Raw genomic sequence first — 20747 nt, 5'->3', positions numbered from 1 at the left:
TTTAAGACAGTTAGAATTCTTCCTGCTAAGTAAAGAAATCCATACTTAATATTATAAATGCGAAAGTAACTCTGACTGTCCGTCTGTTACTCAATCATGCTTAAACTACTGAACCAATTTGCATGAAATTTGGTATGGAGATATTTTGTTACCCGAGAAAGGGTAAAGGCTTATACTTTTTACCTCGGGAAAATAATGCATTCAGGTGGCGGACGAAGTCGCGGGTATAAACTTGTCTAATATATACATATGTCTTTCGTGTTGACTTTCTACATAATGGTCGGCAGTGACTTCCCTATCAATGTTTCTAGTAACGACCATATTTACCGGGTTCATTAAAAACCCGACTTCCGCGTACTCCGTGTACATGATTACTGAGATATATCGTTTATCAACGTAACCTTTATGTGTACCTAATTATATCACGTGGTGCCGTGATGATTTGTCCAAATTGACGAGATTGGAATAGGTGCTTATATAGCTATTTATATACTATAGTACCTTGTTTTATTACAAATTAAGTTCTCTTACTCTTAGTGAAAGCAATAATTCTCGATTGCGGAATGAAGGAACAGAAATCAAATTCACTTATTTGTATAATATTTCACTTTATTGCTAAAATGAAAAACTACAAATTCTTAAGTTAATATAAATATGATATTAGATAATATGTGATAGTAAAAGTTATTCAGGGGGGAGGGGCAGGTCGTCGTCGTATTCGTCAATTGGTTTCTTCTTAGTAGTTTCAGATCGAACAATAGATCTGTTGACTGGTTGTAGGCCTTCCTGCGCGTTACCTCCCGAGTATCTGCACACGAAACAACATGTTAATCACTTTTCGATACCAAATAATATTAATTTGACGCAAATACCTTCAGTGAACGCGGAAAGTACAAGTATGTATGGGTTGAATTAATGAATGAATCCAATAAATATTCAGACGATTGACCCCGGGGGCGACAGTCTGAGTTTCGAGTGCGGACGTCTGGTGCGCAGTAGCGGTAATGGCGCCGCGGTATCGCTCACACAAGTAGGGTAGCACGTTCTATTTGTTAACAATGACATTGTAACCTCGTGTCACCATTAACAATTATATATATATTATTATGTCATGATGAAATCACAGTTGGGATTATCTATCATCTTCTTGTTTGTTACCTACCTTTCCTGGAGATATCTTCATTGCGTAGCTTATCGTACACTGTTTCAGAGGCGGATCCGGTGATTTATTGAGTCAAAGGTCTTTGGTTTAACCCCTTGGCTTAAGATATTTTTAAATTATAATACCTATCAGTAAAAATAATTAATCTATCTGTAACTAGCTGAATATATTGCGTAATATTATTTGATATACATCTGGGCCTCCTGGGTGAAGACGTTATCAAAAATGAGACCACTGATGAATTGAAGACAGAAACGGTATGATTCGTGAATGTTGTAAAAGGAGGAATACCTATTCGTCACATTCCTAATTTGATCGGCGACACTGATTGTAGCCCAACCCACAAAAATCAAAGCTCTTTTTTATTAATTTACGATGAGGTGAGGGATTAAGATAGAACAATCGAGTCATACAATTTAGCGATACTAGCAGATAAGAATTTGATAACGCCGATTTGCATATTTTTAATCGGAAAGCCCTAATCGCGGAAAAGTTATGAAAACATGTTTTGAAAACAGTTCATGTTGGTTTTGATGTTAACATGAGATGCTCATAACATCGGTGATTCATGTAATTGGATGGTAAACAAACTAAATAGCTGCTGCTTGATGTAAGAAAAGAAACGTTTGTGTTGGCTTCACGTAGTAGCATCATATTGTTCTACTAAGTACAAACTGTATAAAGACTACTTCTCCACTAAGAATTACTCTTGTGTCGCGGGGACATTTACAAACATACAAACAACGGACACATACTAAGTACAACTGTAAGTGTATGTAGGTAATGTTGTTGGTATGATAGAGCCTAGTGCAGGTACATACGTGTAGGTGGCAGTGTGCGCGCTGTCGGCGCGGCCGTCGCTGGAGCGGCGCGAGCTGGACGTGCGCGGCGCCCGCCCGCCGCCTGACCGCACACAAGCAGTAATTACTACCCTTGTATACTACACTCATAAAAGCATTAATCATGGGTTTATTCACAAAACTATTCTCTACTCAATGATGCATCTAACTTACATAGTTTAATAAATAGTAAAATAGGTATTTTGTTGCTAACTTTACGTAATCTTTTTTTTAAACATGCGTTGCTACTCAATTTTATGACGTTACAATAATAATTTATCGTGACACCCACGACGTCACTTTTGCAAACACATAGTTATTTTTTTGAAAAGAGAATGTTACAAAATTGTGTATTATTGTAAAACAGTTCCTGATTTGTGTTTTTTGCCTTGGAATACGCAACTTTTTAATCAGGCACGTCAAATATGTATACTCAAAGAGGAAGAAAGATTGCCAAATTCTATACAATGTATCAAAAACGTAGGGTATTCAGATACTATTGGCAATAATCTCTACTCTATAAAATATAACAAAAGTGATAGTTCAAACAAAACAATGCAAAGATGACGAAATGATGACGACATTTTTCATGTAGTTACCTCTGATTTGATCTATCGGCGATGGACTGGCCCCTGAAGACACGCTTCCGGCTGACGCAACACTCACTGGAACAAACAACATATCATTTAAAATATTAATTAATTATATTGTTCTAAGATCGTTGCAAGTTATTTGATCTTGCAGATTAGATTAGGTGTTACTTGTTACATAATATTGATCCGCAATTGATACAATTTAACACTGGTAATAAGAAGTATTAGTCGTGTTTGTTTTGCTTTGTAAATAATGGCAAAACATGAGAGTACAGCAAATTAAATTTAATCCATTAATGTCTTACTGTCGTAATGTGAGCCCTCTCACATTCCCACAGTCCACAGTAAGACAATACTAATAGTAATTATAATACTAGGTATAAATTAACCAGTATGAAAAAGAGCAAAAAAAAATTATGAAGAATGCACACTCTTCATAAATACAAACGTTGGATAGCATATTTTTATTGAACATTTTTTTAATAAATCATAATTAGGTAGTTGTTTTGGTTGAAATGGTTGGTTATTCCCAGTTGACTCTATTGGTAAGTGGAAAGGCATTGCACGCATTAGTGACTAATAACATTTTCTCAAAAGAATGTCATTAGTTACCATAAGTGGTTGGGAACAAATTCCCATGAGTCATTTATAGTGGTGTCATGGCATGTACCTATGAGAGCATAGGAATAACCCTGAGTACTTAGCCACGATTATAGAGTTATACTTATACCTTTACTATGCAAGGCAGTAATATAGACATCAATGAAAAAATAATGACCAATATGTTGATTGTAAAATAACTAATTATATTCAAGGAATTATTTAGATAAATATGTTCAAAGTCAAAAGAATATAATACTATTATACAGTGACTTAGATAAGAGAAACAAAATGTTTAAATATCAAACCTTGGTCCTTCTGTTTGACTCGAGCTTGTGCACGCTGCAGCTCGCGAGTCCAAGCGGTGGTTTCAGACAGTCCCTGGTCACCGCACAACTTCACAATCAGCTTCAAGCCTAAATAAAAACATTTTTGTCTTAACATTAAGATATTTTTGATCAATTCATTTACAAATTAGTATCGGTTAGCTCTTAAAAACTCATCAATAAGCTGTAAAACTGGCCTATGATTTCATAACAACGCGCAGAATTTTGACTAATATTTCTCGTGCTTGATCAAATAACAATAGTAGGTAATTATCTGAATAATAAACAAACCTTTTAACATATAATAATTATCACTAGAAAAAACATTTAGCGTTTCTCATGAGAGGTTCAATTCAGTTTGAGTTTTTCCGACATCTACAAGAATCTCAAATTAATTTCAAACAATTTACACGCAACTTTAATAAATTGTACTCATACATTTTCATTGATCGAATTTGTAAATGCATTCTGCAGGATTTGATTATCTGGATATAGATTTAGAAAGATGCGATGAGAGAAATTTGTTTTATAAAATACTAGCTGACCCGCGCAACTTCGCTTGCGTCACTTAAGAGAGAATGGGTGATTTTTTCCCCGGTTTGGAACATTTTTTACTGGTACTCTGCTCCTATTGGCCGTAGCGTGATGATATATAGCCTATAGCCTTCCTCAACAAATGGGCTATCTAACACTGAAAGAATGTTTCAAATCGGACCAGTAGTTCCTGAGATTAGCGCGTTCAAACAAACAAACAAACAAACTCTTCAGCTTTATAATATTAGTATAGATTGAGATAATAGTAGAGAGATCATTCAATACTAACACTGGACATTGTCCGGGAACCTCGTGTTCATTTTCTTGTACAAGGCAAGTGCTTCTTGATATTTCCCGCTGGCTCGAAGACACGCTCCCATCAATAGACCCCATTGAGGCTACGTCATAGAAGAAAACATGATGAAAAAATTGTTTGATAAACGGTAACGCCCGTTACAAAAACTAAACCAACCGTGGAACCAAAATAGAGATGTTTCTATATTTATGTTTATTCTTTTGGGATAGTTATAAGCAATTTTACTATAAATAAAAATATAATTATGACGGTAAATCTTCGCACCAAGATACGCATACGAGCAACAGTTATACGTTATCCTATGCTTCATTATACGGCGATTGTGTGATGATTTCGTTGATTGTTGAACAATCGACAATGGTTACGATTAAAGAGATTTGTGTCCACAAATCAACAGATATTTCTATAAACAATTATCTGCATCTATGATTGGAAGGTTAATAAGTCTCTCGTGATATAAAATCGTTCATTAAGTCATCATTCTAGAAGGTGAGTTTTAAGTAAAATAACCAGAGACATCAATTTACCGACCTTGTCATTTATAATAATTATATTTATTTTTTGCCTTTCTTTTTCCTATTGATTGTTGTTGTGTTTGTAAAGAGGACAGTTTGAATGTTTCGTGAAGGGCACTCATTATATAACTAATGAAACAATACTCATATTAACATATCACCTTGATCAACACAATTTACTTTTTCTTCCTATTTATTTTGCAGTTGTTTTTATAAATCTTAGTAATATTATAAATGCGAAAGTTCTTATCGATGACTGAGTTGTTTCTTTTTCATGCGAAAACGACTGAATTTTTTCTGAAAATTGCAGACAGCAAGATAGTTTATAACCTAGATATTTATAACTCTACATAATCTCTTTGTGGCACGGAATCGCAGGCAAAAAAAATATTTTTTTAAACACAATTTGATTTCCCAATTAATTAATTAATTGTTCTACAGCTATATCTAGAAATAAGAATAAAGAAGATAATATGTATAAAGAGGAATATGTTGTTAAACAGTGGTTACATTGTTAGGTTGAAGTCTGGCCGCGCGCCTGTAGTACTGCAGGGCCGCGTCGGGCTGCGCTTCATTTGCAAGCCACTCCAGCGCAGATATCTCGCACGGCCATACTGCTTCTACCTGTATCAAATATTTAATTATTTCTTCATATACTTATTATATTATACAGGGTGTCCCAAAACTCAACGATAATCCGAGACAGGATGAAAGGCCAAGTCATACCGGTCCTAGGAAAAATAAGAAAAAAAATCTATATCACTTAGTTCAGCAACAATAGACATATTTCAAAAAAGTTGAAATTCCACACCCCTGGTCGCATTTTCAAGTCCTGTGATCACGAATGTCACAATTTCGCTGTGTTTTTTTGAATTTCGTGATCTTCATTAAATATGCTATGAATCGTAAAACAAATTTATGCACAAAACATTGTTAATTTAATAAAAAAAGCTAAGTTTTAGTGAGTCATGGTTCACAAAAATATTGTTAGTTAACTTTGACGCTTCGTATTGAAAAAAAAATGTACTACACTACCCTTGGCAAGTTATTTCAAAAGTTGGCGCATTTAATCAAGATTTCAAAATGGTGCTACACTTGCCACTTTTCTTGCCATTAAAAATGTTATTTTTATTTGAACGAAGAGTATCCTCGCAGATGGATCGAATGCAGTGGTTCAATTTTGTGGCCTCCTCGTTCCCCCGATCTAAATCCAGTAGATATTTTTTACTGGGGATGCCTAAAAGAAAAAGTCTATTCGAAATCAATACAAAATCTATCAGAATGTCGCCCGAAAATTGACACATCGTCAAAGGAAATAAATGCAAAGAATTTTGCTTGACTGGTGCAAAGGTCTTTTGTAAGGCATTGCAGAGCTTGTATTCGTGCCAGAGGAAAACAATTCGGAATTACTTTAGTTTAAGGAGAATAATTCAATGAGAACATGATTCGTTCATTGTTTTTTTTTAATTATTATTACATATTATGTTTATAACATTAAATATTGGTTATGGATTGACTCAATTACCTCTTTACTAAAAATAATTGCTTTCCTCCGGCACGAATACAGGCTCTGCAACGGCGTACAAAAGATCTTTTCCACAGTCAAGCCAAATTCCTTGCATTTATTTCCTTTGACGCTGTGTCAATTTTCTGGCGAAGTTCTGATAGATTTTGTATTGATTTCGAATAGACTGTTTCTTTTATGCATTCCCAGTAAAAAATATCTACTAGATTTAGATCGGGGGAACGAGGAGGTCACAAAATTGAACCACTGCGTCCGATCCATCTGCGAGGATACTCTTCGTTCAAATAAAAATAACATTTTTAATGGCAAGAAAAGTGGCAAGTGTAGCACCATTTTGAAATCTTGATTAAATGCGCCAACTTTTGCAATAACTTGCCAAGGGTAGTGTAGTACATTTTTTTTTCAATACGAAGCGTCAAAGTTAACTAACAATATTTTTGTGAACCATGACTCACTAAAACTTAGCTTTTTTTATTAAATTAACAATGTTTTGTGCATAAATTTGTTTTACGATTCATAGCATATTTAATGAAGATCACGAAATTCAAAAAAACACAGCGAAATTGTGACATTCGTGATCACAGGACTTGAAAATGCGACCAGGGGTGTGGAATTTCAACTTTTTTGAAATATGTCTATTATTGCTGAACTAAGTGATATAGAATTTTTTTCTTATTTTTCCTAGGACCGGTATGACTTGGCCTTTCATCCTGTCTCGGATTATCGTTGAGTTTTGGGACACCCTGTATAATCGTAACTTTTTTCTACTGTGATAGATTTTTTTTAATAGATTAATTTACTTGTTCTAATTTCGTAAACAAAGTCACAGTTGAGGCACAAAAGGAAAAAGTATAATTTAACATATAATAAATATACAAGTCAATCCAGCTAACTGGTTTTGGTTCGAACATCGATATCGTCTTTGATAACAAGTTACGGTGCATGCAATAAACATGCAAATAAACAAACTAGTAAATGTTTACAAAATAATGTAATCACGGTTCTATAACATGCTGACGTCACAGTACACACTCGCGGGTGCAAGGTTGTACGACGTCACAAACACATTGATTTTATATCGACATTTACTTGAAAATATTACCGTTACGTAGTGTAACTTCGTAATACAATTTAAACTGTGCGTAAAAGGAGTCACGACTTGACGTCATGTTTCATGATAGCCTGTTTTCTTTAAATTTAATGCGGAAGTTGAATTCATTCCGCAATCTTTTTTGTTTTTGACAAACACAACAATATACCTACTTTTGTTTATCGTACGCAGTTATTTTAAGAAACCATACCTATAGTCTGCACGGATGGTGAACCGCAATTGGTATACCTAATTTCATTATCAACTGAAATTGAAGGAATTGGAACTGAGTGCTATCGAAACAAAAGGTTTAACTAATATAAATAGCTTACGTCTTGATAATGATGCTTGGCAGTTTGTGTATCACCCATTTCACTGTGCAGTTGTGCTAGAGCACACGTGACACCGGCATCCCAGCTTCCGATGAGACTGTACCTATATATAATTAAGATTGAACAAGTGGTACTATTAACTCAATTTTTTTTTAACATTAGTATATAATTAAACAATTTAACATAGTGTCTTGAGAGATTGGTACAGAAAGGGACGCCAAAGGACGGACGCTGCAGATGGTACGACGATCTGACCACCAAGGTAGATTCCACAAAATAGGGAATTTTGGAGAGAAAGGGTGAAAAATCTCTATCATATCCTTGTTGTGTCTCTTCCTTTAGGCAAAACAGAGGGATATAAAAATAAACACTTGACGTTTGGTCAATAACGCATTGCGAAACTGTAATGTATTATGCAGTACCTATTTAAAATAAGTTGTTGACTAAATGTACCTGTGTATGCTACCTATGTATTTATGCATAGCATGTAATTTATAACTTGCAAATTTTCCAAAGCCGAAAGAAGGTCATTTTGGAACAAAATTTTGTATAAGTACTTATTTATTGTTTGGTACTTAATTTTTTACAATTATATACCCGATTGCACAAAACATGCGTAATTGCGGATTTTTTTATAATACAACACATAATTTCAAGTTATAGTTAATTTTCGTGCCTTCGTTATTTGAAGTGTAGCAATGGGTAGGTATAACTTTGGGCTTCACTTCTAATGTTCTTAGATTTTTTACCAATAAGTTTTATATTATAAATAAACTCATTATAGGCGAAGCACACGAAAGACGAACGAATCCTTTTTTTTCACTGTTTAGTTAAACCTATGATCACACATTTTAAGAATCATGAAAAAATAAACGGATTTGTGAACATCTTTTAGAAATCTGGAATCGTGATTTTTTTTGATAATGACGGACCCACTTCTGCTGATATTTTAAGCAATCGTCAATTAGCACGATGCCTTATTCGTTGTGAACCCATCCGTCATGACGTATCCTGTGTGAATGTACTGTAATTATGTTTTTATAAAACCTTTTCTTCTTCTCATCTAATACTACAAACTGTAACAGATATCTAGTACACGTTTTTCAGATACAGTAAATGGCAAGAACTATAAATTTGCACTCATTTTTATTTCCTCTCATTGTCTTGGGACTTTACCTTCATACATATTTACTTTTACAATGCACCACGTGTAAGACAATACGTAAAGTAATGATATGGAACATTTATTATTATTATATAAGTAAATGAATTATTAATAAGCTCTCTGTAATTAGTACTACCTATAATAGAACATGTACGATCGAATTTGAATGTGTTATGGTTATTTCCAATCAAAGGTCACCGGTGAAAGGGCACAGAATTGAGTACGGCGATCGAAATGAATAAATTTAATGAGGCTTGACTATTTCTTTATTGGTGGTTTTAACTTTTTTGATGTGTGAATGGACGAATGTGTTTGTAACTTTTTTTGTATTTAAATATTATTAGCAGTGATAGCCGAGTGGTTTAAAATTAGCACCTCCCACGCAAGTGGTCGCAGGTTCGAATCCGAGGCAACACACCAATGACTATTCGAAGTTATGTGTGTATTAGAAATAATTATCACATGCTCCAACGGTGAAGGAAAACATCGTAAGGAAACCTTGCATGCCTAAAAATTTGTTTAATACATTTATTGAGGGCATGCAAAGTGCCCAACCCGCACTTGGCCAGCGTGGTGGACTCAAGGCCTAACCCCTCCCTCATTACGGGAGGAGACCCTTGCCCAGCAGTGGGACATTAATGGGTTAAATTTATTTATTTTTATAAATATTATTAGGTGTATATAAAAATTTATGAAATTCACAGCATATAGGATTGGAAAGGGATCCTTTCCCTTTGACGTCAAACTGTTGTCTGCGCTTACAGCTCTCCTATCAGTTGTTGAAAGGCTGGTTTCCACGGTAACCGAGGGGTGTTAACGAAGAGACGTAAGCTTGGTTATTGGAGAGTTGACAGCTAGCGTACTGAGAACCGTAAGGTAACATTCGGTTCTTAGCGACCGCGACGCGCGACCGCGACCCGCGACCGCGACCGGGTCGCGCGACCCACTGCTTAGTATGGATTTATATGGAGTACTAAACAAATCTAGCGACCGCGACGCGCGACCGGTGGGCGCGGCTAGAGAGCAGAGTGGGTCGCGCGACCCGATCGCGGTCGCGGGTCGCGGTCGCGCGTCGCGGTCGCTAAGAACCGAATGCTACCTTTAGGAACATCAGGAACGGCTAGTCGTCAAAGCATCGCGTAAAGGTTCGTGAGCCTGTTTTGCGGCGAGGTACGTTTTCAATAACTGTGTGTTGAAAGGTTTCATATAAATAGTACCGAACAGTTCGAGTCGCTACAGTGACGATCTCTTTCCGATCTCATAAGTATGCTATGTTTAGAGTTGTACCAAAGGTCCTGAGTTGAATGATGAAATGAGAATGACAGAAAAATAACAAACGATATTAACATGAAATTTCGTCGACAATCAGTGGACTAGGTGGATCTTGAGATTGTTGTTTATATGGAAAATCATGAAGGTATGGGGGTACTCGGATTGTCCAACTATAAGCTAGATAAATGCTAGTAGTTAGCAGCACGGTACCAGTGCTCGGCGGCGGCGTCGTCCCGGGCGCGGGTGTGCGCGTGTCGGGCGAGTGCGGCGGCGGCCAGCGCCCGCAGCGTGGCGCCCGCGCCGCTCGCGCCCCGCACCAGCGCCCAGCGCGCCGCCGCCGCGCTGCCGTCCCCGCCGCCCGGGGAGCTGTTCTCTAGCGCCAACGCTGAACGACAGGATAATATACTATATTGTATTGTTCCAAGTTAACTTGTTGGTTGATGCGTTGCTTCATACAGACTCCAAAATACACCTTTTATAGTTTTGTATGTAAGCTGAGAGCAGGCGTAAAGCGTGTACACCGAGTACATTAGAATAAGCAATATATATGCAATGACTTCCAGTAACGCAGATATTATTCAATTTATTTAGACAGTTGTCAAAAATACAATAGTGTACCGACTGTTTTATTTATTGGCACCTATAACTTCTTCAGTAACAGGGATAAACAATATAAAAGCGGGTACCTAGATCGTGTGCGGCCACGAGGTCGGCGGGGTCGAGATGCGTGGCGGCGGCCAGCAGGTCGGCGGCGTGCGCCCAGGCGCGGGGCTCGTGCTCGGCGCGGGCGGCGGCCAGCGCGCACGTGACGCGCGCCGCGCACGAGTACGGGTCGTCGCGGGACGCCGCCTCGCCCAGCGACTTCGCCTCCGAGTAGTTGCCCAGCTGGACACAATATTACACCTTAAGTTAAGTTGTATACTTCTAGCATATTGGGGCGATTTCACGGAGCTATCGCTTCGTGTACACGATTCAATAAATCGGACATTTAGATGACATTTTTAATAATAACTTAACAGCAACTAAAAAGGATTCTTGCCTTCGACTAAATTCAGTTCATAGATTATTTAATGAAATATTATTATGAGAAGCACAAAGATAACATACCGCATAAGCGACAAAAGCAGCATCAGCGTTGGCTTCGGCCCGTAGCACTCTGTCCTGCGGGTTGGCGCGCGCTACGGCCTTCAGTCTCGTGAGCGCCTGGCGGGCAGAGGGAGCCGCGGGGGGACGCAGGGCTCTCAAAGCTGCCAGCGCCGCCCCCATCTCCAGCCTGGCGCCCGCCGCGCCGCCGCTGTATCCACGCAACGCCTCCACACACCACATCGCACCACTAAATAGATAAGTTATAAATTATAGATAAGTGTGTGGGATTGTAAGCTCATACATTTCATTTCGGTTCTTTCTAAGCTTGGATATAGGCACAGTTCAATAAAAACAATTGCTGACTAATCATTCTGTTGGAGATTGGTTTTCTTCTTTCTCTGAATGCATCACGCACCAATAAAATTAACGAATAGTTAAAAATTTTCGATTATCAGAGACGTGTACGTATAGGTGACAGTGTACGTACCCCTGGTCGGGCGCGCGGTCGGCGTTCCTGAGCGCGGCGGCGGCGGCCAGCGCCAAGCAGCGCTCGGCGCTGGCGGCGGCACGACGCGACCAGCGCGCCAGCCGGTCCCCGCGCACCACGTCACGGACCACGCACTCGTATGCGTCGTTCTCCTACACATATAACACAACAAAACTTGTGTGTTATTATAATAACCCATTTATTTAACTACGTTGAATTATAATCAGAGATAACCGGCTAAAGATCAGGCGCAAGAAACATATACTTCAACTCCTTGACAGGATTTTACTCAGGTGTAACTTCTTAGTACAACCCGGGATCCAAACCCAAGACCTCTGGGTGTCAGTAGCATAAATTACCGAACAGCCAAAGTAGCAGTGTGTGTATGTTAGAAGTATACATACGTCATCAATGGTGATATCCTGATGGAACGTCGGCGGCTCCACGTCCAGCATCGCGTGAAATGCTGATTTAGCGCCTTCCGCGTCGTTGAGCGCGACAGAACATAACACCAAGTGCAAGCCTGAAATAGTTACGTATAGTTTTGTTTAACTATTACTATAACAATGCTTTAAAGAAAACGGATAAGTTTTCAGATTGCCGAGTCTTCTTTAATTCTTAATTTCGAAAGAAGTTATTTCTTGTAATAAGGGTCATAGAAGCTCGCAAACTCTTTTAGAACTTTAGAAGTATTCAAAATTTTTCCTCTCAGACAGATTGATAGTAGAGCTCAAATAGGACCTCGACGGCACTCTACTGATAAATTTAAGCCACCGTCAAACTCACCGGTCTGAAAGTCTCCTTGTTCGTGCATGATATGTTGGAAATTAGTGACGGCATCACGGAACTTGCCCATACGCACCAAAAGTAAGCCAATATTGTGCATCACTTTCATCCTGAAACATCACAAAACATAAGACATATAAAATACTTCATTCACGTGAAAAGATTTCCCGAAGTAAAAAGTATCTGAGTGTTAATCCAGATAATAAACAATCTGCCTATTAAAACCTGTTTGGTAGCTTTGGTAAACAAGCATCTAAACTTTCACTGTAATAACTGGAGTATATAGCTTAAGTAGAATATAGAAGGATGTGAAAGGAATTTACCTTAAGTCTTTCTCCGCAGTCGGCGTTTGATCGAGCGCCATTCTATACAGTTTCAAAGCTTTTGGATGTTCGCCCATTTTAAAATATATGTTACCCATATTTACCTGCAAAACACAATACAATAGATAAAGGCCCGAAACATTATAATAAAATAGATAATGTATCTGGTTGTTTTTTAGGTACCTTAAGTCTGTTGGCATGAGGGAATAGTTTATTTCTAGTCAGTAATTGATATGTATTCAACGCCTCCGTATACATCTCGTTGAGAGCATATTGTCCTGCTAGGTTACATAAAACCTGTTAACAACATACAAATTCTTATCACGTCAATAAGCCTTAGTTATTGAAATAAGAAATTATTTCAAGGATACTAGGGAGTTATATGGATCAATCAATAACTTTGTATTCAACTTTATAACAGTGAATAAATGTGTCTCTTTATAAGAAATTTTCTTTTACTTACAGCAAACGTAAGATCTAAATTATGAGTGTCGCCAAGGTTTGCCTGTTCCTGCATTCGAATCAACTGCCTTTCTAAAGCTGAAGCCTCCTGTGCTTTAGCTAGAGCCTGTAATGTTAAATTATAATTTAAAGAAGCAAAACACATTATTATTCACAAAACTACTGTCTAAAGTCTATTAACACAGTGGGTGAACATGTGTCTAAGACTAAGAGTAGTTACCTTTTTTGTTGAATACCTATTGACTTGCGTTCAGCCACATCATAGATTTAGGTATATCCATTATTACTAACTAAGTAGATTTATTGAACTTTTGTCGGTGTTTATTTTAACACGATCATAATATCGACACGTAGAACACAGCCAAAGATGATGTTATTACTAACCTGTCCCAAATCGAGTTCTTTCTTAGGCGCGTTGTCATCGTCCGCGTCAGGTCTGGCACTGAGCATGCACGACTCTTCCACTAACGCCATGATACGCGCCTCCAACTGCTTCACTCGCTCTTCGATGCTGAAAGCCATAAAATAGAATACTTATTTGTTATAAAGTTATACTTATAATGGTAAATAACATTGATGCTTGCTCAGCATTTCATATTTTAGGGTCATAAATGTAGCATGTGAGAAGTTCTTTGAAGCAACTGGTTTAAAACCTTGTTAGACTTCTTAGTACTTACTTACAAGATAGTCATTTAATGACTATTTTTTGTTACTGCAGGTTGCTGTGCTGCCCAAAATTATAAAAAATGTATCAGTAAATTCACATTAATGTAACTACTTCTTTGACCCTGGGTTTACTTAGTTCCAAGCTGCCACTAAGCATTTTCTACCAAGGCAGTATCGGTAGTCCACAGGTTGATCCCAAAAATCCTATAATATTTCGCATTGCAGGAATTAATGCTAATATAAAATGTTATGATTTCAAATGACCTGTCTTCTTTGACTTCGTCCCGGGTGGGTAAGTCCCTGGTGGCTGACGTATACCCGGCCGCCCTCACCGCAGTCACCGGCCGCGCCGCAGTCGCCGCGCGGGAACTGTTGCCGCGCACGCTCACTGTGCCCATACGCATCATCTGAAGCGAACAATTAGGACTACATTAGACAAGTAAGATTTAAAGGCATAAGAAATATAATAGATCCTTAAAAGGGGATTTGCGGTTGGTTCTATTCATTTAATCTAGTAAAAATAGTGATTTAGTAGCTAGTTCATATGTAATTGATTAAGTTTATATCTATTAGTATTTGCGTCCATTAGACATTTTATACGAAAAATTAAAATGAATTTATGTGGCGTGACTGCGAGTTTATAATCTGTATACACGCACGTAGCTATTTAACTATCTGTAGTTATGTTTTAACACGATAATAAGTATTTATATAGTTGTTTAGATAGTCATTCTTGTACAATAATAACTAAACACGCGATACGGGCGTTTTGCTGTGTGCAGGTTATCTACGGTCAACAAGTAAGAGTATAAAGTATCAAACCCCAGTGCCCATCCGGCTGGGGACCTTCCTGCCGATGCCGGCAGTGCGGAGGGTCTCTTGGAAGTCCTGGTCTTCCCTCAGATTGCGCGTGTCAAGAGCGGGCGCCACGTCGTTGAACCCCGCGTACAGCTCATCGTCCTCGTCCACGATCATGGCTGTGCGCGGCTTGGCGTCCGTACCCAGTCTCGATGCACTATAATAACGCGAACTCAACATTTTCTCTCTATTCAATTGCAAAGATATCGTGGATCTATAAAATTTTAGCTACACGTTTGTTGTGACGCCGTAACCATGGTAACAGCTGTCACATCATTGTCGCGAGTCACGTTTTAGGTCGCTAGCGGAGTGAATAATAAAAAGAGTATGTATGGATTATTCAGGGGCGGTGGGCGGACGGTAGTAAATGATAAGAGTATGGTTCACGTTCAATATTTATTACATACTTCTAAATACATACAATCAAGGTCCATCTCATAAAAGTCACACCAATGAAACAATTTATTAGTTTTACCTAAATTAAAACAACTGACTGAAATAAAAATCACATTAAACTCATCTTCTTTTTTTACAAATCAGTGCTATTGGAAGACACTAAACATATGATTCGCTTGTTCAATAAGAAACACACGAGATAAGAAAACGTAACATAGCCTAACTTATATACTAAAGCAAGTTATAAGAAAGTAAACATTATGAACGAGACGTTTCTTCGTACCGAGGCCTACTCCTGTTTCAACTGTTGATCCATTTACATAAACATTCAAAATATTGGGTATAAAAATAAATGATTTTCAAAAGTTTTATTTTTATATATTGTATCGCTATCCAAAGTAATAACAATAATCTTATATTATGTACATTCTAATGATTTTTATGTATGATCGCATGTGATTTAATAAATCTACCTACTGAAAATAATGATAACAATGAAAAAAATTCGTGACCCTAAAAGACTAGTAAGAAATGCAAGGTATTAATATTTTTGTACACTTTTCACTTATCATTAAGATAACACCAGATAAAAATAATAGAAAAGTCTATTAACGTGGATATGACTTAGATGTTAACAATTTATAGTATATTTACTTGTCATCTATAAAATTTTATTATATTTACATACATTTAACAAAACTCACTGACATCAAGACACTTCCCACATACATAATATGTACTGCAGGTATCGAAGGCCGACATACAATTATTTCACAGTATTATGGCATGGTTTCTTAGGTCGACTTTATTTTATATCTACGAGAAATTGTCACAACTATAGACTTTATTAAAATTTATTATAAACTCTAAAATGGCTAGATTATTTTGTTGTTTATTTACCAAGAGCGTCTCAACACACTCGTGGCGGAATATAAAGAAAATAATACTTCACCTCATATTATGTAAGACATTTTAATTGACATTGCAGTAATTGATGGTCACTCACGAACTTACTAGCCATCATATACACTAAAACATTTAACAAAATGCACCTCTTTTCATAATACAAACTTATTGTTCTCAACATTACAAATGTAACGGACGTCTGATATAAACGCGAAGCTTAGTAAATATTCAAAATTAAGTATTTGTCTGAAAAAGTATTTATATATAGTTAAGTAAAAAAATGGCATTAGCGACGATTTGGTGTTTTTCTTTATAATAGTTACTCTGCTTATAATAATATTTTTAGCCTCTTATACTCTACTTTCATTTATATTCATATCTTATACAATAAAGAGGGCTCCCAAACATCCGTTTTGTAATATTATTAGTTGGGTTTCAATATACATATAGCTGCCATTATATTTGTAGGTAATGTAGCATATTGTCACTAATAGTAAGGTCAGGTAATATGTATACTCACAATTTGGGTTTAGGGTCACTGATCACATTATGAAAGCACCAATGTGTGGCAAGTGTTCTATGTATAACTCAAGCACACTGCAGTCATGCACAACTCGACGAGATATCTTTGAATTTAGTCATTGTAAAGCAGTTGTTGTCCGTATACAGCATTAAACAAATGTTGCGAGAACATATCGAGAGAAGGTCGGTCAAACGAGAGAGTCTCACAGCTAGATCTGAGTGGAGAAGCGCGGTCGCGGCAGCTCGAACACGTCCCCGTGTACCGAGCGAGCCAGCGCCTTGATGCTTGCCGCTATGTCTTGAGGCTCTTCCTGGAAACACAAATTAGTAACCTGTTAAATTATGACTTATAATTTACAAACAACATGTAAAATAATACCAATGTGTACGAAACTGTCTAGAATAAAATTGTACGACTAATATACATACATCGTCGTCATACTCTCGTTGTGTAGGACGTTCATTGGGAAACTTTGGCATATTCATGGGCAGCGAGCGAGCGATCACTTCCACGCCGCCGCCGCGAGGACGAGAGATGTGAATACCTTCGTCATTACTGCCCTCTGCTAAAATATTACAATATACAGATTATTACCACAACATAAAGAAGCCGTAGCTAAGTATCATATATTTAATTTGCCTTGAGGGAATTGTATTTTATTAGTAACCAGCTCCAGCTTGCCCCGCGATACACCAACCCAACAAATTACACATGCAAAACTTCCTCAAGAATCAATCTGTGTATTGGTGAAAACTGCATAAAAATCCGTTACATCGATTTGAATTTATGGCAAACAGACAGACAGATATACGTGACGAGGGAACTATATTGTATATGTTTGAACTATTAAAAAACACACTTATTAAACTGTATGCATAACATATTGCATTTAAATTGTTACTTACGATCTGAATCATAGTCATCCTGATCTGAGAGCATATTGTGTCGTGAGTCCATGCCTTCTAAGTCGAATAATTCCTCAGCATCCAATGAGTCCTCTTCAGATGGCATGTGTCTGTTAGGCTACGAACAAACATATATTAAATCTCTATTTTTAAACCTAATCATGTACAGTTATTTAAATAATATAAATCATTGTTTATATTAGAAAATAGTGAGCTGATGTGAAGCCTCATTTAAATTCAAAGTAAATAAAAACAGGTTCGTAAAGTAACCTGTTCTTGTAAATGACAATTTATACAAGTTTATACATATTATTAGAAATATTTTATTGTTACCACATATGCTAAATGAATGGTCTATTGATTGTTAATGAACAATTGTCATCTTCTAAATTCAAAATAAAAAAATACCTTAATGATTTGTTGTAATTTTTTGGCATCTTTGAAAGAGGACAGTCTTCGTCTCTGTAGGGGAGGTAGCTGTGGCGATGGTGGTCCGTTGTCGAGCGCGGCGTCCGTCCGCCAGCTCTCACGCTCAGCGTTGTTGCGAGCCTTGCTTATGATACTGCAACAAATTACAATTGTTAAATAAAGCCAGAGAAATTTGGTAAAATTGTATCCTTTGTCCATGTTTAAATATTAGAAAATATTGTTGTTGATATTCCTTTGCAGAAGAAAGTAAATAGAATAGATGTATTGTAGTAACATGTAAAGTTTCCTACCTAGCTAAAATTTTATGATCTCTTTGTGCTCTTTCTCTGTAGGCTTCAAACTCAGCATACTTCTGATCTCTGAACTGCCTGACAGTCTCCTCGACTGCCTCAAGCTTTGATTCCAGAGTTTGATTAAGCTGTTTGCTAAGTGTGCCAATCACCTGCTGAGTTGGTAGCCATATATTCTTATCATTATTCAAAAAGTTATTTGTATCCACATTTTCCTTCATTTCAATGTCATTAGTCGCTTCTGGCACTAATAAGTTAAATACTGGCGAATAGTTGTTAGACTTTTTCAAATTATTTATCCGCTCTTGTGTGGTCTGTAACATAAACAGGTAATCCTTAAATCAGGGCCAGTGATTTATCATTTTGTGATAAGATTACAGAGTAAACATGTTACATATTACCATAAATTTCAAGAAAATAAACAACAGTCGGTGCTCTGTTTACAAGTAACACAAAGAGCAATTATAACAGGGAATATCAAGTAGCTATAATGTTTATAAAGTCCTCATTGATTTGCCATATCAATCACTCAAATAAATATATACTCCTGAAGCTAAAAATACAAGAAAATAAATAAACATTTCATTAATCAATATTCTCTTGATATTCATTACATTTAAATTGATGGCTTGTTGTACAGTTGTAACCTTTTGTGAAACAACTAAATGCACAAGGATGTAACATTATTTGACTTAATTTGATTGCTATTTTTATCTGCATGGCAACATGTAGGTATTTAGATATGTTGTTGTGTTACCACTTAATACAACCTGACTTAAAGTAGCAGTATAGTTTGGTAAACATAGCTGGACTAATGGTTGGGTATGTAGAAATGAATATGATCTTTTATAATATAATAATAATAAAAATAAATATAACGTCCTAAAACAGACATGTACACAAATTTAAGTCAATATAAATTATATTTCAATCAATGGTTGTACATAATTATATATATAGTTGAAGGTAGATATTAAATTTGTGCTTCCATCATGAATTTCTGTGCTGTGTTAAACATTTCATATTATAAAAATGTACAAATGACATATGAAAAAGTGTGTCACAACAATAAATTCATTAAATAGCAGTTTCACAGCTGACTAAATGAAATTTTACACTGTAATGAATACTGACCTGATTAGCTTTACATACAAGTAATGCATAAGGTCCATTCTTGTCATGTGATATGGCATGGGTGGGTTGACCACATGCCAGGCATGAGTGTATGGTCCATCTGCCCACTGTGTGCTGCTCCACCAGAGCCGGCTGGGCTACTTGCTTCTTCAGACTGTTCACAGAGCATGACATCAATTTCTGAAACCAAAACAAACATTTTTTTATATGAATCTCTTTATTTCATTGTTAGAGTTAATGGTTTCCATAAAATCACGGGTATAATATACAGAAGAGTAGTTCTAAATTCCTAATACTATAGAATTATATAGCATACAGTTCAGATAAGATTGGAAAACATAAAAGCGTATTATGATTCGCAACGTGATTGTAATATATAGCTACACAGAACATTTATCTAGATTCCGCTACTACGAACATAAACAATTCGGCACAGTGCCGAACACACATGTACCTGTGTATTATGCATATTATACACATACAATTATATCAGGACAAATGTGTTCGTAATGTTTTAGACCCGGTTTCATTCATATTTAATTCAATTTGAGCTATGAAAACTTCTTCCTACAAGTCAAGGTCAAGACATGTTTACTGACGGTACCTCACTGAAAAAAATATCCCTTTGTTCCATGGATGTTAGCTCCAGTTTCCCAATATCGACATTGTCTTCGAGTTTTTCTCCTTCGAGCGTTACATTTAGGCATTTACAAACACAGAGAGCCATGGTATCCTAAAGGATTATATGGTTTGGACGAAACAATACAAAAATACACAAGAATTTTAGTAAATTATGAGTACAGTAGTCGCAACTTTCAGATAAACGCGTAGAAATACGTATAGATAGGTAGTTATTTTTGTTCACAACACACACACACATTCACGAAAAGCATTGAAGAATTTTCACAGGCAACAAAATTATCATTTATTTGTCATATATCGATAGCTTCGTCTTTGTTTGACAATTTACATATTCCCATAATTTGACTCAAGAAGGAAAGAAATGGTAAATTTTCCGTCTGTTCTCTTCAAAAATAGTTAGTGATTACAGTGTTGCAAGGTTTAATTTATATTTTCAAACTCGACTAACTAATTAGCCTTCATTTTTTTATGATTTATATTGTAATCTATCGCATTAATATTGCACATTCCTTTTCTGCTCGTGGTATGTTTGTTTATTTATCGTTGTGCCTTGTACTCGGTGTGCCCCGTGTCGTGGGTTTTGGA

The 20747-nt window shown here is 36.7% G+C and overlaps 2 protein-coding genes across 3 annotated transcripts; both read right to left on the bottom strand.

Annotated features, from left to right (window-relative positions):
- Positions 1 to 599: 599 nt before the first annotated feature.
- Positions 600 to 15239, bottom strand: nompB (intraflagellar transport protein 88-like protein nompB). Its single transcript, XM_076116284.1, has 19 exons — positions 14902 to 15239; positions 14344 to 14486; positions 13798 to 13924; positions 13415 to 13519; positions 13135 to 13248; positions 12952 to 13055; positions 12629 to 12738; positions 12247 to 12365; positions 11843 to 11994; positions 11377 to 11602; positions 10956 to 11154; positions 10480 to 10654; positions 7833 to 7935; positions 5396 to 5509; positions 4344 to 4452; positions 3503 to 3610; positions 2601 to 2666; positions 1984 to 2065; positions 600 to 808 (listed from the first exon to the last, which is right to left on the bottom strand). The coding sequence occupies exons 1-19, from the start codon at positions 15115 to 15117 to the stop codon at positions 685 to 687; spliced, it is 2496 nt and encodes an 831-aa protein (XP_075972399.1). The 5' UTR covers positions 15118 to 15239; the 3' UTR covers positions 600 to 684.
- An 80-nt stretch (positions 15240 to 15319) lies between these two features.
- On the bottom strand, positions 15320 to 20538 carry PRAS40 (Proline-rich Akt substrate 40 kDa). 2 transcript variants are annotated; one of them, XM_076116688.1, is made up of 7 exons: positions 20125 to 20538; positions 19521 to 19700; positions 18387 to 18700; positions 18076 to 18229; positions 17668 to 17785; positions 17191 to 17324; positions 15320 to 17072 (listed from the first exon to the last, which is right to left on the bottom strand). In XM_076116688.1, exons 1-7 carry the CDS (start codon positions 20245 to 20247, stop codon positions 16971 to 16973), a joined length of 1125 nt encoding a protein of 374 aa, XP_075972803.1. In that variant the 5' UTR covers positions 20248 to 20538; the 3' UTR covers positions 15320 to 16970. The 2 variants fall into 2 exon arrangements, with proteins under 2 accessions (XP_075972803.1, XP_075972802.1); XM_076116687.1 differs by having other exon boundaries at positions 17191 to 17327; positions 20125 to 20535.
- Between the last annotated feature and the right edge of the window lie 209 nt (positions 20539 to 20747).

Source organism: Anticarsia gemmatalis, chromosome 7 (genome assembly GCF_050436995.1).
Source record: "Anticarsia gemmatalis isolate Benzon Research Colony breed Stoneville strain chromosome 7, ilAntGemm2 primary, whole genome shotgun sequence".
NCBI lineage: Eukaryota > Metazoa > Arthropoda > Insecta > Lepidoptera > Erebidae > Anticarsia > Anticarsia gemmatalis.
Note: the sequence above shows the minus strand (reverse complement) of the source record. Positions and strands in the feature narration are given on the sequence as shown.

Excerpts from the sequence above, each read along its gene's own strand:
- nompB (XM_076116284.1), bottom strand. The coding sequence starts at position 15,117 with ATGTTGAGTTCGCGTTATTATAGTGCATCGAGACTGGGTACGGACGCC. Across the intron at positions 10,655-10,955 it reads CGTGGCCGCACACGATCTAG|CGTTGGCGCTAGAGAACAGC; the intron begins GTACCCGCTTTT and ends CCTGTCGTTCAG. Across the intron at positions 5,510-7,832 it reads CCAAGCATCATTATCAAGAC|GTAGAAGCAGTATGGCCGTG; the intron begins GTAAGCTATTTA and ends TATTTGATACAG.
- PRAS40 (XM_076116687.1), bottom strand. The coding sequence starts at position 20,247 with ATGGCTCTCTGTGTTTGTAAATGCCTAAATGTAACGCTCGAAGGAGAA. Across the intron at positions 17,328-17,667 it reads GGATGACTATGATTCAGATC|CAGAGGGCAGTAATGACGAA; the intron begins GTAAGTAACAAT and ends GTAATATTTTAG. Across the intron at positions 17,073-17,190 it reads AACGAGAGTATGACGACGAT|GAAGAGCCTCAAGACATAGC; the intron begins GTATGTATATTA and ends TTGTGTTTCCAG.